General features: G+C 48.6%; 1 protein-coding gene across 3 annotated transcripts in view; it reads left to right on the top strand.

Moving 5' to 3' along the window:
* Positions 1-266: 266 nt before the first annotated feature.
* RBM19 (RNA binding motif protein 19) overlaps positions 267-17,093 on the top strand; it is a 142,541-nt gene continuing 125,714 nt past the window's right edge. Inside the window, exons 1-9 of one of the 3 annotated variants that reach the window (XM_009426322.4) lie at positions 267-486; positions 4,272-4,454; positions 6,508-6,627; positions 6,783-6,821; positions 7,282-7,474; positions 8,637-8,905; positions 11,471-11,551; positions 14,111-14,189; positions 16,522-16,593. In XM_009426322.4, coding sequence (XP_009424597.3) covers positions 451-486; positions 4,272-4,454; positions 6,508-6,627; positions 6,783-6,821; positions 7,282-7,474; positions 8,637-8,905; positions 11,471-11,551; positions 14,111-14,189; positions 16,522-16,593 — 1,072 coding nt within the window. In that variant the 5' untranslated portion in view covers positions 267-450. The remainder of the gene's footprint in view (positions 487-4,271; positions 4,455-6,507; positions 6,628-6,782; positions 6,822-7,281; positions 7,475-8,636; positions 8,906-11,470; positions 11,552-14,110; positions 14,190-16,521; positions 16,594-17,093) is intronic. The other 2 variants (XM_054663658.2, XM_054663659.2) reach the window with 2 other exon arrangements.

Genomic DNA, 17,093 nt, shown 5'->3' with positions numbered 1-17,093 from the left:
TTCCCCATTTCTACGAGGAAGGCAAGGGTCCCTAATCTTGCCCCCGTTCTCAGGGCAGTCCTAAGGCTCAATAATAAAAATAAAATAAGAAAAAGGCGAGAACGCGATTGCCCGGTTGGCGCGACCCTTAACACCGAGCTAACCCGGCGCATGTTAGGGACCGGCGCCCCCTGCCGCCTTCTCCGCTGCATTGGCGTCTCACAGAATCCGCCCAAGGCCCTGCGCCTGCGCAAAATGCAAGCGCCCAGGCCCACCCCTTGTGGGGTGTGACTTCCCTGAGTAGTTTTGGATTAGCCACGCCTACTTCCGGACAGGTCAGACCACGGTCTCAGCCACATGACTGTGTTCCGGCTCGGTAAAGATGGCGGCGCCCAGGGCGGTAGCGTGAAACTTGTTGGTGGAAGACGCTGACCAGTCGTGTTGGAATCAAAACAGCGGGGACCCTGCGCCATGTCGCGACTGATCGTGAAGAATCTCCCGAATGGGGTGAGTGCAGAGGCAGGACTTGGGAATCTGAAATGAGACCAGCCGGGAGCTGTGAGGTAGCGAAGAGATGCCTGGAGGTGATCGAAGAATTTTTGCTCTGGGGCAGGACTCCGGGCCAATTCTGAACTCAAAGGGGGCGGGATCCTGGGCTTATCCCCATTTGATCCCGAGGAAAGAGGAATAGTGACTGCTTACGGTTTCACGGCCGGTTGTTTGGTACCTGACTCCTAACACACCTCTTCTCGGGGAGATGACAACTCCCACCTTGTGGCGAATACCCTGCTCCCACAACCTCTTTCATTCGATCACTGTTTTTTAGTTGTTGACCCGGGACATGGTCCGACACTGTATTTATATTCCTCTCCCAGTCTGGAAACTGTTGGGGAAGACATGGGGAATATTAATCTGCGGACCTGCGTTCCAATTCCCACTCCCATCCTTAGGGCAAGTAGGAATACGGAGTGGGTAAAGGGCTTTACAGCATTTATCCAGTAAGTAGGGAGTGGTGACCCAGCCATACTTTTTTGTTTCCCTGGAGCCCAGCGCAGAACCCGACACATGGTAGGCAAAATAGGTTAATGTACGTAATATTAGTTGATTAGATGCGGTGGGCTCGAATGGATCATCCTTTTTTCTCTCTCTCGCTGTTTTTTGTTCTGTTTTGTTTTTTTGTTTTTAAATGGATTACTGCTCCATCCATCAGGTTAGACAGTGTCTCTTGATGCCTCGCTTTGTGGGATGAGGATTTTTAGCGTAGCTGCACTTCCTTTCCCTCCCAAATTCAGCTTTGTTGTGTTTCAAGTGTAGTTGATTCTCTTATCATTGTTTGTCTTATCTCTTTTTTTCTCTCTCTCTTTCATGGCTTTTTTTGGTTTTGTTTTTTGTTTTTTTCTTTTTTTGTTTTTTTTTTTTGTAAACGGAGTCTGGCTCTGTCTCCCAGGCTGGAGTGCGGTGGAGCAATCTCGGCAGTCTCGGCTCACTGCAACTTTTGCCTCCCGGGTTCTAGCGATGCTCCTGCCTCAGCCTCCCAAGTAGCTGGGACTACAGACACGCGCCACCACGCCCGACTAATTTTTTTTATTTTTAGTAGAGACATGGGGTTTCGCCATGTTGGACAAGTTGGTCTCGAACTCCTGACCTCAGGTGATCCACCGCCTCGGCCTCCCAAAGTGCTGGGATTACAGGCGTGAGCCACTGCACCTGGCCCCCATTTCTGTTCTAATGTTGTGAGTTTTTTCCTTTCTTTTTTTTTTTTTTTTTCATTTGTCAGGTGGGACAAAGGAACTTTGTAACACACAATTTTCAAAATTCAAACAGTATAGTAGTGTATAACATGAGTAGCAAAGTCTTTGCTCTGTCCTACCTTCCCTCTCTGTCCAGGAGTAACCATCTTCATTGATTTGTTTTTGGGACTCCTCACATGTATCTCTGTATATTCGAGGAGTGTACTTTCCTCCTTTTGACCTGCCTGCCCCAGTGACTATCTGCTAGGCCTCAACTGTGAAAAATAAGGAATTTAGATCATCTGTTCCTCCTCTCCAGTGTCTGTAATATTCTTGTTTTTAATTATCCTGTTATAATCTCTGAGTAGTATACTTAAAAATATCTATTACTCATCCATCCATCAGGTTAGACATGTCTCTTGATGCCTTGCTTTGTGCGATGAGGATTTTTAGCGTGGCTGCACTTCCTTTTCTTCCCAAATTCAGCTTTGTTGCACTTCACAGTGTAGTTGACTCTCTTATCATTGTTTGTCTTATCTCATGAATGAAAGAATAATAAAAACAAGGGCAGTTGCAGCTGACACTTGGAGAGTTTACTGTGTGCCAGGCACTGTTCCAGGTGCTTTAGGTAAAGTAACATTTAATCCTCACCATATCCCTGTGAGGTAAGTTTTATTTTTACGCCCATTTTAAAGGTAAAGAAACCAAGATACAGCGAGGTACAGGGATTTGCCTGAGGTCACACACTGGTGTAATTTATAGAGCAGGGATTGAATTGAGCAATCTTTAGTTTAGGGATTGAATTGAGGAAATAATTAGTAGTGAGTACTTGTGATATTGCCGACACTGTAGATAGAGGTGGATAAGCCTGTGTCCTTATTTTTAATGGGACTTGCAGGCTAGCAGAAAAGAGAGGCACCAGATCATTACGATGCAAGGTGCATCACTGACATGTGAACCGAGTGCTGTGGGAGCACAGTGAGGGTTGGTTATCTCGTCCATCTAAGGCATCTAAGAAAGGCCTCCTGGAATAGGAGATGATTGAACTGAGAATGAGGAGTTAGCCAGGGTCTGTCTTGGGAAATGTCACCCAGAGGGGACAACCAAAGTAAAACCTCGGAAGTGAGAAGGCTGTGAGGAATTTGTCAAAGCGTGGTGCTGAAGAGGTTGGTCGGGGCAGATCTTGAAGAATTGCATGTTTTCCTTTAGGTGCTTGTCCTTGAGACTTTGGTGCCAGAAAGTCACCGAAAGATTTTTGGCAAAGGAATGATGGATTCAGACTTGAGCCAGGTCTCTCCCAGGCACTGAGGAATTGAATTCACTGTCTTATATTTCTGAATTGAGTGACAAACCTTGATTCTGTAGGCCTTGGGCAGATCATTTATCCCTTATGAGTTTCATTTTCTCTATAAAATGTGGACAAAAATTCCTAACTCACAGTGTGATTGAGATTTTGATTAGATCAGTTAGTAAGAAGCTACCTCAGAAAATGTCATCTTCTGGCTGGACTGCCAAGGCCTCTAGCTTCTTGCATTTTCAAACTTATTTTGGCTGTTCGTGGGGCCCTGAATGTCCCCTCAACTCCACTACCACACACACAAATATCCCAGTATCTGCTTAGAAAACTGAGTTGTGAGGGTAGCCTGGCTGCAGTGAAGATGGTGAGAAGCCAGGAGCCTGTTTTCCATAGTGTGGGGCTTCTTGACCAAATTATAATAATAGTGTGTTAATTTTTTAGTGCAGCTATAGCAAATTAGCACAAACTTAGTGGCTTAAACAATCCAGACAATCCTTATCTTACAGTTTTGCAGGTCAGAAATCCTAAAATCAAGGCTTTGGCAGGGCTGCAGTCCTTCTGGAAGCTCTGTGGGAATATCTGTCCCTTTGCCTTTTTTCAGCTTCTAGAAGCACCTGCCTTCCTTGGTTCATAGCTATATACTCCATATTTGGAGCCAATAGCATAGCATCTTCCAATCTTTCTGTTTCCATCTTCTCTGATCTTCCCGCCTCCCTCTCATAAGGACCCTTGAGGTGACATTGGACCTGGCTGCATAATCCAGATCATCTCCCCATCTCCATATCAGTCACACCTGACAAGTCCCTTTTGCCTTGTAAGGTAACATATCCACAGTTTCCAGGGATTAAGATGTGGGCATCTTTTGGGGGGGCTTCATTAACAAAGATATATATAGCTTACCATGCTTGTTCATTCTTTCATTTATTCCTACAAGTATTTATTAGGTATCTACTATGTAGCAGACGTAATACTGCTTTTGTAATTGGTCTTATCCTCATAGGAGCCCCATAGGGTAGGAAGATGTCATTTGCAGCCATTATGAGTCATGATTTCCACATCAGTGGGTGGTTAAGGGACTTTCTCAAGGCCACACAACTCGTGCTAGAGTCAGAGCTGGAACCTGTTGTAACTAGAAAAGTACACTCTGCCCCTCTTCATCTAAGGCCACCCTTGGAGAATCTCGTGGCCTCAGGTTTCCAGCCCATTTTGTCCCCTTGCTCTGGGGACTTTCCAGTTCGTCTCTCATTCCTCTCCCTCTGTCCTAGATGAAGGAGGAGCGTTTCAGGCAGCTGTTTGCCGCCTTTGGCACGCTGACAGACTGCAGCCTGAAGTTCACCAAAGATGGCAAGTTCCGCAAGTTTGGTTTTATTGGCTTCAAGTCCGAGGAAGAGGCCCAGAAGGCACAGAAGCATTTCAACAAGAGCTTCATCGACACATCCCGGATCACAGTGAGTGGGCAGGAGTCTCACCCTTACCTGCCTGTCAAGTGTGACGTTGTTTGATCTTTCACTCAGCACTTGAGTTCAAAGACCGTCCCTCTTCACTTTGTGATGTCTTTGGTTTTCTTCCTCACCGATTCACACACTTTCATGTGCATACAAATCACCTGAGAGCTTATTATAACAGCTTCCTGGGCCCGTCCCCAGAGCATCTGATTCAGTGCATGGAGTCAGGACCCAAGAATTCACACATCCAACAAGCCCTCAGGTGACGACCATGCTGCTGGTCTGAGGCCCACACCTTGAGAACCACAGCTCTACCTCATCCATTCACTCATGCATTTAGCAAGCACTCAATGATGCTGGGAGTTTAGAGAAAAAGGTGATGCCTCAGCCCCTGTCCTCATGGAGCCTGCTGTCTCTGGGCAGGCAGGGGGCTGACAAGTCAGCAGGCTGCTTTGGCTCAGTGACATCAGTGCTATGATAGGGTGAGCCCCAGGGACTGTGGGAGAACAAAGATCTATAGCCGGACCAGGGAGGAGTCAGGAAAGCTTCCTGGAGGAGGGGGCTCCACTCAGGTCACTCGTGTATTTAGTGACTTCGTAAAAACATCTCTAATGCTTTGTTGAGAAGGCAAAAACAGATGATGGATAAATATATATATGTCTCGTGATCCTATATAGACACAATCGTATTCCTCTATCCATACATATGTGATAAATGCATAGAAGGCCATAGGATAGGATTTGTACCAAAATACTAATCATTCCTCTCCATGAGTGATAGGAATTGGAGTACATCTTTTTTAACTTCCATTGTACTTTTGTATATTATTTGAATTTTGTACCATGAGCATGTCATTATTATAGAGATAACAAGCCTATTTTGAAAGTGTGCACAAAAGGGATTGTAACTGGCCAGGTGTGGTGGCTCCTGCCTATAATACAAGCACTTTGGGAGGCTGAGGTGGGAGGATCACTTGAAGCCAGGAGTTCAAGACCAGCCTGTGCAACATAGCAAGACTGCGTCTTTACAAAAATAAAAAAAAAAATTAGCTGGGCATGGTGACATGTGCCTGGAGTCCTAGGTATTCAGAAGGCTGAGACAAGAGGATCACTTGAGCCCAAGAGTTTGAGGCTGCAGTGAGCTATGATCATGCCACTGCAGTCCAGCCTGGGCAACGGAGTGAGACCCTGTGTCTTAAAAAGGATTGCAACCAGATGGCAGCTCCTTCCCCCAGGGGCAGTGGTTGGTTGACCAGCGTCAGCCTTAACTGTGGCTGGGAGTGGCTTGCGGTGGTGGATGCCCCAGTAACCAGCGCTCTCAAAGTCCTCTCAGAGGAGTGTATTGGAGGTTTTAGGGCCTGAATAGTGCGTCAGCTCAGGCTGGGTCTCCAGTACTCTTCCTTCCCTCCAGTGGTCACCCCAGTGCCCCTATCACCCTAGAATTGTTCTCTGGAGCCAGATGAGCTTACTTTATGATAATTAACCCAGGGCAGTGTGGGGTAACTGTGGTAGCCACTGCCCCACATTACCCTGCCCAGAGCCTGGTTGGGTGCTTGGCCCAGGTCATCTCATGCCATCCTCACAGCCACCCTGTAGAGTGGATGGTTAAGAACTCAGGTTCCAGAGCCCAGAGACCCCCTGAGTTCCAGTCTTCACTCTGTCACTTATTACCTGGGTAACCCAGGGAAATTGACTTCTTGATGCTCCAATTTCTTGATCTGAATTGTAGAAAGTCATAGCTGTCACTGACATGAGAGGCTCGGTGTATCAGTACTTGCAGAGCACTTCAGACAGTACCTGGCATGTGGAGTTCCTCAGTAAGTGGCAGCTATTACCATTACAGTATTACAGACTCATAATGATAGACTGTTAGAGTATTGTATTCTAGACTTGAAGGGAAAGAAAGCCCAGGCTAAGGGGTGACGTGTAATCTACTTCAGCAAACTCAGCTAGGCAGTGACAGTTGTCTAAAATGCCCGAGCTCCCAGGTGCCGAAGGGCAGCACCCAACGCCTGGGTGCCATGGCAGGTGTGAAAATCACTCTCTTTCCCACACAGGTGGAGTTCTGCAAGTCATTCGGGGACCCAGCCAAACCCAGAGCCTGGAGCAAACATGCCCAGAAACCAAGCCAGCCCAAGCAGCCTCCAAAAGACTCTACTACTCCAGAAATTAAGAAAGTATGTAAAGGGTCACTCTAGCCTCTGTCCCCACTGCCAGCAGGGTAGTCACTCACTTTTGGTTCCCAAAGATGGACCCTCCCAGGTCAGTGCAGTTCTGTTTCCCAGCTCTCTTCATCTGTGTGACCCTCACTCTCTGTGCCTTCTGTTTTCAGGATGAGAAGAAGAAAAAGGTGGCAGGTCAACTGGAGAAGGTGAGTCTGTCCTGTTGCCCAAGGAGGAGAGAGGGCGGGCAGCAGGTGGAAGAGGGTGGAGACTGGAGAGGGTAGAGGCTGGGAGAGGGTGGAGGCTAGGAGACCGTAGAGGCTGGAGAAGGTGGAGGCTAGGAAAGGGAAGAGGCTGGAGAGGGTGGACACTGGGAGGGGGAGGAGGCTGGAGAGGATGGAGGCTGGCCCTGGCAAGCAGAGCTGTGCCTCTGGTCTCCCCTGGCCTTGTCTTCTTGTCCTCTTAGTTTTGTCTAGTGAGGAGTCAACTCTGCCTTCCTCAGAACTGACCCAGCTGAACCTCGGGGTCCTCTAGAGAATGGGGGAAATTAGCTTGAGGGATCTTCTCACCCTCTTAAGAGTTAGAAAGATCAAGCCCCACCTGAGCCTTCTCTGCCTCTTCCTCTCTCTTTTTCCCGTGTCCCTGCCGCCCGGGTTCTGGTGCCACCAGCTGAAGGAGGATACAGAGTTCCAGGAGTTTCTGTCAGTTCATCAGAGGCGGGCGCAGGCAGCCACTTGGGCGAATGATGGCCTGGATGCTGAGCCCTCGAAAGGGAAGAGCAAGCCGGCCAGTGACTACCTGAACTTCGACTCCGATTCTGGGCAGGAGAGTGAGGAGGAGGGAGCCAGGGAGGACCTGGAAGGTGAGGGCATGGGGACTGTGTGCTCCATGCGCACGGACCTGTGCTTGCCACTGGGCTAACCGGCACTGGGGGCCCCTCTGTGCAGACTCTAGGAGTCAGGTGAGCCCTTGAGCTCTCCATTGGGGGTGATGATCCCTCTGCAGGTGCATCTGTCTTCACTGATCCTAGCTGTGTATTCAGTCAGTCAGTCAACAAATATTTCTTGAGCACCTATTATCTGCCAGGCATACTTCAGGCATTGGGACCATGTTGATAAGCAAAAGACAGAAGGGTTTATTCCCCTATGGAGCTGTGATTATGGTTGTGGAGAGAAACAATAAGCAAATAAGTCCACTGTTGGGTATATCATAGGATGATGAATGCTACAGAGAGAAAGCAGGAAAGGGGGACAGGAGAATTATGAGGGAAGGCCTCCCTGAGGAGGTGTGGGAGTGAGCCTTTGTCCTCAGAAGGGGTTTGTGGTGTGGGGGAGGCCTGGTGGGCAAGGAAACAGTTGCAACACAGGAGGGAACGTGCTTGGTGGAGAGCTGGGCATCTATTTGGGTCTAAAGGTGAGAAGATGTACATTTAGTGCAGTTATGCCTGGTAACGTTTCTGCACTAAGTTCACATCTGAGGAACTCAGGGGACTTAGTGGGACACGGTAGGGGAGGGGAGAGGAAAGGGGTTCCAGGCAAGGGAACAGCATCGCAAAGACACAGAGGAAAGGAAAGTGCATGGGCTTGAGGGACTCAATGTGGGTTGGGATGGCTTGAGCAGGAGGAGACAGTGGAAGAAGCCCACGCAGCCAGCCCTGATGAGGAGCCTGGGTTTCACCCTGAGCATTCAGAAACCCCTGGAGGGTGTTAAGCAGAGACTGACCGTCCTGTACCTACTCTGTAAAGTGTCACAGAGGCTGCCGTATAGAGGACTAGGAAGACATGGCTGGTGGCAGGGAGCCAGGAGCTCAATGTGTGGCACAGAGAATATCAAAGCTGCAGTAGCCCTGCCCCGTTTTGGTATTGCTAATCAGAGGACTTATGGGGGATGCTGGGCACAGGGGCCATGGACACGGTGGGCGTGGTGCCTCAGGCCTCTCACTAGGAGGACCATCTACCATTTGCTGCCTCTGACCTCTGGTTTGCTCATAGCTGTCGCTGATCCCAGCCTCCCTGTTTTTCCAGAAGAAGCAAGCCTCGAACCAAAGGCAGCCGTGCAGAAGGAGCTGTCGGACATGGATTACCTGAAATCCAAGATGGTGAAGGCTGGGTCGTCCTCTTCCTCGGAGGAAGAGGAAAGTGAAGATGAAGCCGTGCACTGTGATGAAGGGAGTGAGGCCGAGGAAGAGGATTCCTCCGCCACCCCAGTCCTGCAGGAAAGAGACAGCAAGGGTGCAGGCCAAGAGCAAGGGATGCCAGCTGGGAAAAAGAGACCACCGGAGGCCAGAGCCGAGGTGCGTGTGTATCCCGCAGGTGATGAGGGAGGAGGTGCGCTCTCCTGCTTACCCGTGGTCCCCACAGCTCCTCTGTTAGGAGAGTGGAATGTTGGGGAAAGACGCAGCTCTGCAGTCCAAAGGCTTCCCGATCTTGGCCCTGCCACTTGCTCGCCGTGTGTTCTTTCTGCGTTTCTTTTCTGTTTTTATTTTTATTTTTATTTTTTTTGAGACAGAGTCTCACTCTGTCACCCAGGCTGGAGTGCGGTGATGCAATCTCAGCTCACTGCAACCTCCGCCTCCTGGGTTCAAGTGATTCTTCTGCCTCAGCCTCCTGAGTAGCTGGGATTATAGTCACACCCAGCTAATTTTTTGTATTTTTAGTCGAGATGGGGTTTTGTCATGTTAGCCAGGCTGGTCTCAAACTCCTGACCTCAAGTGATCCACTCATCTCAGCCTCCCAAAGTGCTGGGATTATAGGCATGAGCCACTGCACCCAGCCTCTGCATTTATTTTCTGTTGCTAACCTGGAGAGGTCACCTGCCTTCCAGAAATTGCCTATAAGTAGGGTGACAACTAAATTATTGTCAACACTAAGTTAAAAGTGAGATGCTAGTCCAGTGGGGTGCCAGGCTGTGGATGTAGTTACTGCAGGTCTAATGACTACAGATACAGTGAACAACTATCCCGGGCAAACTGGAGCAGCCCCGGTCAACACACCCATATCCCACCAATGGGGCAGAAGTGAGCTGAGTGATGGCTCTGAGCCTTTATCCTTTGTATTTAGTAACAACACAGGCAGAGGGGTGCAGACCAGTCATCAGCAATCATAGGGAGGATCAACTGAGCCTGCGCTACACACTAGGCTCCATGCCTGCCATGCTGTTGCATCTCATCACTATCTGGAGGGCAGTATTGCTCTTGTTCCATTTTACAGATGAGGAAACAGGCCTGGAGAAGGAAGGCGCCTCAGCCAGGGCACCATGGCTGGGAAATGGTGGGTTCAGGACTTAGCCCCAGGTCTGTGGGGTCTGAAGTCGAGATAATAAATGTGGGCGCTTCCCCAGAGGTCGGCCAACTCGTCTCTGACCTGGGAGTCCTCTCTGCATCACAGACAGAGCAGTTTAACATGTTGTCCAGGTCCCTGTTCCCTCCTTTCTCTGTGAAGCATCACTTCTCTCCCTGCCTAGCCCTGTATTTTTTTTTTTTTTTTTTTTTGAGACAGTCTTGCTCTGTCGCCCAGGCTGGAGTGCAGTGGTGTGATCTCAGCTCACTGCAGCCTCTGCCTCCCGGGTTCAAATGATTCTCATGCCTCAGCCTCCCAAGTAGCTGGGATTACAGGCACACACCACCATACCCAGCTAATTTTTGTATTTTTAGTAGAGATGGAGTTTCACCATATTGTCCAGGCTGATCTTGAGCTCCTGGCCTCAAGTGATCAACCCACCTCAGCCTCCCAAATTGCTGGGATTACAGGCCTGAGCCACTGCACCTGGCCGCAGCCCTGTATTTTCAAATGAGATGAAAGCAAGCTTCATCCTCTTTTCTTTCCTCTTTTCCCTCTCTTCTTTCTCCCTCCTTTTATTTTCTGCCTCTTCTAATTATGCACCCTGTCCTTTTTTTTTCCCCCAAAATTGTATATTTCAGTGAGGTAGTAGAGTGTGGGGAAGTCAGAATTATGAGTTCAAATCCTAGTTCCATCATTTAGTAGCTGTTGGTCCTTGGGTGAGATACTTTACTTCCTTCAGCCTCTGAATTTTCGTTTACAAAAAGGCACTCATGGTAGCACTGCTCCCTGCCTCCGGTTTCTGACCCCGTGCCTAAGTATATGCTGGAATTCTGGAATCTTCAGGTTTCAGGAAGAGAACCCTCTGGAATGCAGTACCCCCAGCAGGGCTCACTCCCCTCTGCCTACCTTGTTACTAAATACAGGATAAAAGGCAGCACCCCACGGTCAAGCGCAGTCACATTTCTGCAACGCATGGACAAGACTGCTTGCGCTGCGTGAATCAGCATAAGCTATATATGGGCTCACATCCACTCAGGGCAGGCTTTGCTGGGAAGTGCATTCAAGTCAGGGCAGGTTTTGTTGCCATAAAAGTTACCAGAAACTTAGGTTTTTTCAGAGGTGTTTGGATTCCGGAATTGTGGGAAAAAGGATCCTGAACCCATAATCCCCATGGGATTGTTGTGAAGATGTAGTAGATCGCTGGCATCTATAAAGTGCTTGGCTCAGTGTCTGGCACTGATAAGCCCTACATAGTGGTACTGACACCCCTGTTCTTCAGGGCTCCTTCACATTCCCACCCTGCCCCTCCTTGTAGCCCCAGGGTCCCTGTCCAAGTGCCCATAGCTTGCCAGGCTCTGGTTCCAGCCCTCATCTCAGGGGCACATGGAGACTTGGCATCACCTAGCCCCACCTCTGGCCAGACTCCATGCACGGTAGACATTGATTCTTCCCAGCATTCCCCAGCTCCCCCTGGCAGCAGGCACCTTCTCTGGCACTGAAATGTCCCAGTGTGCCACCTCCTGCAGCTGTACGAAGGGTTAGTGTGGCCACTTCTGTTTGTTTTTCTGATCACTCAGACAGAGAAACCAGCAAACCAGAAGGAACCCACCACCTGCCACACCGTGAAGCTGCGGGGAGCCCCGTTCAATGTCACAGAGGTATGTGCTAACTGAGGACAAGGGTCGGCAGCCTGCGGGAGCAGGAGACGAGGATGGGGAGGCCAGGAGCCTTTGGTGCATGGGGGCATTAGAGTCGGTTGAGGACATGAGCTGGAAGGAATTGGGGGCCAAAAAGGCTGAGAAATAACATCTCCGGCATCGTCAGGGTCAGGAAACAGGAATGGCTACACCAAGACAAAGGAGGTTCTGGTTTCACTCACCAGTACCCACACCAGGGTGGGCACACACTCTGTTAAAGAAAAGGTTGTGGGGGCAGTCAGCCAGTTAATATTTAAGACTTCGTGATCAACACGGTCTCTGTTGTGACTACTCACCCTGCTCTTATAGCAAGGAAGCAGTCTCAGAAAGTAGGTAAAAATAAATAAAACTTTAGTTACAAAAACAGGCAGTGAGCCAGATTTGGCCTGTGGACTGTAGTTTGCTGCCTTTGGGTCTGTAACAGCAGAAGAACACTTAATTTTCATTCTTCGTGAAAGTAGTAGTTCAATATAGGAAACTCAAAACCATGTAGCTAAAGAAAAAATATTTAAAAATTGCCTGTAAGTAGGATGACTACTAAATTATCATCTACACTAAATTGAGAGTGAGAGGGGTGCTACCCCAATGGGGTGCCACCCCAATGGGGTGCCAGGCTGTGGATGTAATTACCGCAGGTCTAACGACTCCAAATACAGTGACAACTCATCCCAGGCAAACTAGGGCTGCCCTGGCCAACACACTTGTATCTACTCAGTGACGTCCACTGATACATTTTGGGTGTGTCTTCTTAGATGGTTTTTGTTTTGTTTTCCTTTGTTTTTAGTTTTTATTATTATTATTATTATTTTTGTGTGTGAGACAGGGTCTCACTGTGTTGCCCAGGCTGTAGTACAGTGCTGCCATCATAGCTCACTGAAGCCTCTTCTTGGACGTTTTTGTCTTTGTATGTCTAAGAAGCAATCATTTACTGGGAACTCTTTGGAAACCCCTTTTTCCTCCTCATCATGGTATGTTATAGACCTCTTTGAATATTGAATATACTCTGCTACAGCAGCATTTTTTATGCTCATGCTCTTCCTTACTCAGGGTAAACTTCTATAGGTTTACTCAGTCCCCTAAATTGGGACGTGGGAGTTACATCCAATTTTTTGCTGTTATAAATAATAATTCAGTTCCTTGGGATTAGGGGTGAGCAGACTTCGTCTGTAAAGGCCAGATGGTAAATATGTCAGGCTTTGTAAGCCATTTAATCTCTGTCACATATTCGTTGTTTTCTCTTTTTTTGGTAAATAATCCTTTAAAATGTAAAAACCATTTTTAGCTTGCAAGCCATTCAAAAGCAGACCATGGTGATATTTGGCCCGTGGGCCATAGTTTGCTGATCTTTGCTCCAGATAAATATTCTGTGTAGGCAAATGTGTGTACAATTCTAAGGCTTTGGCACAGAATATCAGTTGCCCTCTGGGAGCATTGCTAGTTTATGCTCGCTGTAGCAGAGTCTACAAGTGCCCATTTTCCTGAACCCTGGGTATTATTAATGTTTCATCAATGTGATAGGTAAAATTGGCATCTCATGTTAATTTATATTTTAAATTACTTGTAAGATGGATCATACTCTCTCACATTTGTAGATTGTGTATATCTTGTTGTCATTGTTGTTTTGAGACAGAGTTTCGCTCTTATCTCCCAGGCTGGAGTACAGTGGTGCAATCTCAGCTCACTGCAACCTCCGCCTCCCGGGTTCAAGTGATTCTCCTGCCTCAGCCTCTCGGGTAGCTGGGATTACAGGCACCTGTCACCATGTCCAGCTAATTTTTGTATTTTTAGTAGAGACAGCGTTTCACCATGTTGACCAGGCTGGTCTCGAACTCCTGACCTCGGGTGATCACCCGCCTTGGACTCCCAAAGTGCTGGGATTACAGGCGTGAGCCACCCCACCTGGCCAATATATCTTCTCTTTTGGAAAGTGCCCGATCATGTCTTTTGCCCTTTTTTCTCTTGAAGTCTTTATCTGTTCTGGTACTCTATGTTTATAAATATCTGAATTACAACTTATCAAACTTCAGAGTAGCAAGCATGTAGGTTTTATTAAACTCACTGAGTTGCTTGTAATTTTGTCAGAATTCTTTCAGTACCAACCATTCAGAAAATCACACGCTTTAATTAACAAAACAAAAACCACTAGGTGGCTACTTGCAAAACTAATACACAAAAACCAAATACTCAAGCTTAATGAGAAGCGAAAAAAGCCAGATTTAATCCCAAGTATATAAAATTATCTAGGGGGGAAACAGTGCCTTAAAATGCGGATAGTGACATCGCTATTTTAACGCTGATAGTGACACTGCTATTTTATATTTATATTACTCATTTCTTCTCCAATTTTCTTTTTCAAATTTTCTCCAAGGTAATTGGAGAAGAGATAAGTATAAGGAAAGAGAAAAACTAAAGAATGAAACACTTTGTAATCCTTTCTGATTTAGAAATTTGCCCCATGTCTTTTCGTTGGGTTGTACTTTTATTATGTGGTTGGTAAGGGGAAAAAACTTCTTCTTACAGAAAAATGTTATGGAATTCCTGGCACCCCTGAAACCAGTGGCCATTCGAATTGTGAGAAACGCTCATGGGAATAAAACAGGTAAGATCCAGGATGTTTCCAGGTGGGAAAGCGGGTAGACAGTGAAGATTGAAGGTTGGGGTACTTGAATAAGGAAGAAGTTTTAAGGGCACCCGTTTTTCTTCCTGTTTGTGGTCCTCAGTTGTGTGGATGTGGTCAGCCTGGGCAGGTTAAGGCTGCATCTCTTGCCCCAGCCTTTGGTGGCCTAGTGTATAGGGATGGAGTTCTCACCTGTGCTTTTCATCCTTCCCTTCCTCTTCTTAGCCTTTGCCTATCTCAGTGGGCTCACCTATTACGCTGAAACAAATGCCAACAGGTCCTGGGGTTTGCTAGGCCAAGTCCACAGGCAGCTCTGCTGGTGGGCAGGGCTCTGAGTTGCTGAGCATGTGTGGTGTTGCCCCGTGCCACCCTCCCTGCAGGTTTATACTCTGGGCAACCAGGCACCTCCCTTGGCTTCAGAGCCCTGGGTTCTGGCCGTCCTGAGATGAGCAGTGTGGCTGGAAGGCAGAGTGTCTGAGCTCGGGGAGGTGGGCACCTGTCCGTGCCTACTTCTTGCTGGCCAGGACACTGGGAGATTCAGCAGCTGACTTGCTACTTCTCAAGAGAACCACACTGAGGCCCTGTAACTGCGGGGAGCCTGGAGGCCGGAAGCCGCTGGATGTGTACTCTGTCTTTGGCAAGAAGACACTGGCCTGGGTAGAGCAGTTGAGATCTACCTAGGCTGACATCTGGGGAAGAAAGTGTGCTTGAGGGATGGTCTCCTCACTGTCACGTTTCTGCATTTCTTCCCCAGCTCTCCTCTTATCATGGAAGTCCCACTTACCCGGCTGATCCATTCAGCCACCCATCCTTCTCCTTGCAGACTGATTACAGGGCAGGATGAGGTCAGGGTAAAGGGCTCTGCCTAAGTGCAGATCTCAGGTAGGAGCCCTATGACCTTGGACAAGGGACTTAGCCTCAGTTTGTTTGTGTGTGTGAGTGTGTGTGTGTGTGTGCAGTCAGGTAAACCTGTCTCACCAAGTTGCATGAATGGCTCTGTGTACAGCATTTAGAGCAGTGCTGAGTCCCTGTTGCACACTCCGTGAAAGCTGCTGTTAATATTCATGATGGTGGTGGTGATGGTGCTGGTACCCTTGGTTTTATGGCACTTCACAGACCAGGGAGGGAGCAGGAAGAAGCATATCTGAGTTGTCAGACCCAAGAGAAAACCATATTGGAGGCCCCAGAGTTGGAGAGAGCTGGCATCCAAGCATGAAATGTTGAAAAGCAGCAGAATGTCCCCTGCAGGAGAGCTGGGGAGGAGGCAGGCTGGGCCCCTTAAGCTTTAGGGGCCTCATTAAAGATTGTGTGTCTCAGCTACTCAGGAGGCTGAAGTAGGAGGATTACTTGAGCCTAGGAGGTCAAATCCAGCCTGGACAACATAGCAAGACCCAATCTCAAAAAGAAAAAGATTGTGGGCTTCAGTCTGGATGCAGGGGCCCCTGGGAGCTTAGAGCAGGGGAGGGCAGTGATCACATTTAGGATGGTCCCTGGCAGGTGAAGAATGGTTCCTGGAGCCAGGCGTTTGCCATCGTCTAAGGGAGGATCAGTGGTGATGGGGCCTAGGGTGTGGCCATGGAGAGGGGGAGGGAAAAGGATGGAAGATGTTTATGGGGATGGATGAGGTGCCTGGATATAGGAAAGGAGGGCATGGAGGAGTCACAGAAAGAATCTAAACAGCCTTGTGATTAAAGGCAAAAAACCCAAGGGCTTTGGACCAAGTATTAGACATTGCCAGCTATTAGCCGAGTGCCCCTCGGAGTATTTCTTTAATGCTCCAGAAAAGCAGGGGAATGGTCCTCACCTTGTTGCCTCACAGGTTTGAGGCCCAAAGAGGTCAGGAAGCAGAGCCTCTCATGCTAGAGGAAAGACTCTCCCATTTGCTTGTTTTTTTGTGCAAGTCAAGGCCTCAGGTGCCCAGGAGCAGAGTGGGTGTGGAGAAGGTGCTTCCAGCGCCTAGATGGGTCCTCATACTGCAGCCACAGGCCCTTCTCCAGAGAATGGCTTAGAGCAGGTGCCAGTCGGGGGATGGGGGTGAGGCTTGGAGGGAGACAGAAAGGCTTCCTGGGCTTCCAACTCCTGGCATTCGGCATCTTCATCCACGACACCAGGCTGGGGTCTGTACACTCCCTGCAGAGGGAAATTTGGCTGTGGGTGGGAGAGAGAGAGGGAGACCCTTTGTATTTTGGAGATTTGACCAAGGTAGAGGTTTCTCCCTCACTTTCTGCTCCTAGCACAGTATGGGTGTTCCTCTGGGGACCACCACAAGTGTCTGCAAGGCCTGCAGATTTTACCTGTCATTGTCCTCTGTCAGGATACATCTTTGTGGATTTCAGCAATGAAGAGGAAGTGAAGCAAGCTCTGAAATGCAACCGGGAGTACATGGGTAAGGAAGCCCTGGCCACGTGCTCTCTCTGTGTTACAGCATTCCTTCGTTCCTTCATTTCCTTTACACGTTCTTGTACCAGCACCATCACCACCACCAAGAATGCAGTGTCTCTGCAGACACTGTTCTAGGCACTGGGGACACGGCAGGGAGCAAACAGACCCAAATCCCTGCCCTTTCGGGGCTGACAGAGAGTAAACTGACTTAGGAGGGAGAGACAGGTGGTTAAATGTGTGATCCATGCTACAGGGAAACACACAGCAGGCACGGGTCCTGGGGAGGGCAGGGATTGGAGGAGGCTTGGCTTTAAACAGGGTCCTGTCTGCCTTGGCCTCACTGAGGGGTGACACTGGGACACAAACCTGCAGTTGTGTAGGCTCTGGCTCTACGGACGGGATGTTCAGTAGAGGGAACAGCACGTGCAAATTCCCTGGAGTTGGGAGGTCTTCTGAACAATACCCAGGGATGTATTCTTTGACCAATCCCTGGCCAAGACAAGT

This window comes from Pan troglodytes, chromosome 10 (assembly GCF_028858775.2).
Source record: "Pan troglodytes isolate AG18354 chromosome 10, NHGRI_mPanTro3-v2.0_pri, whole genome shotgun sequence".
In the NCBI taxonomy this organism is placed as follows: domain Eukaryota; kingdom Metazoa; phylum Chordata; class Mammalia; order Primates; family Hominidae; genus Pan; species Pan troglodytes.
This window is presented reverse-complemented; position numbering and strand designations above follow the sequence as displayed.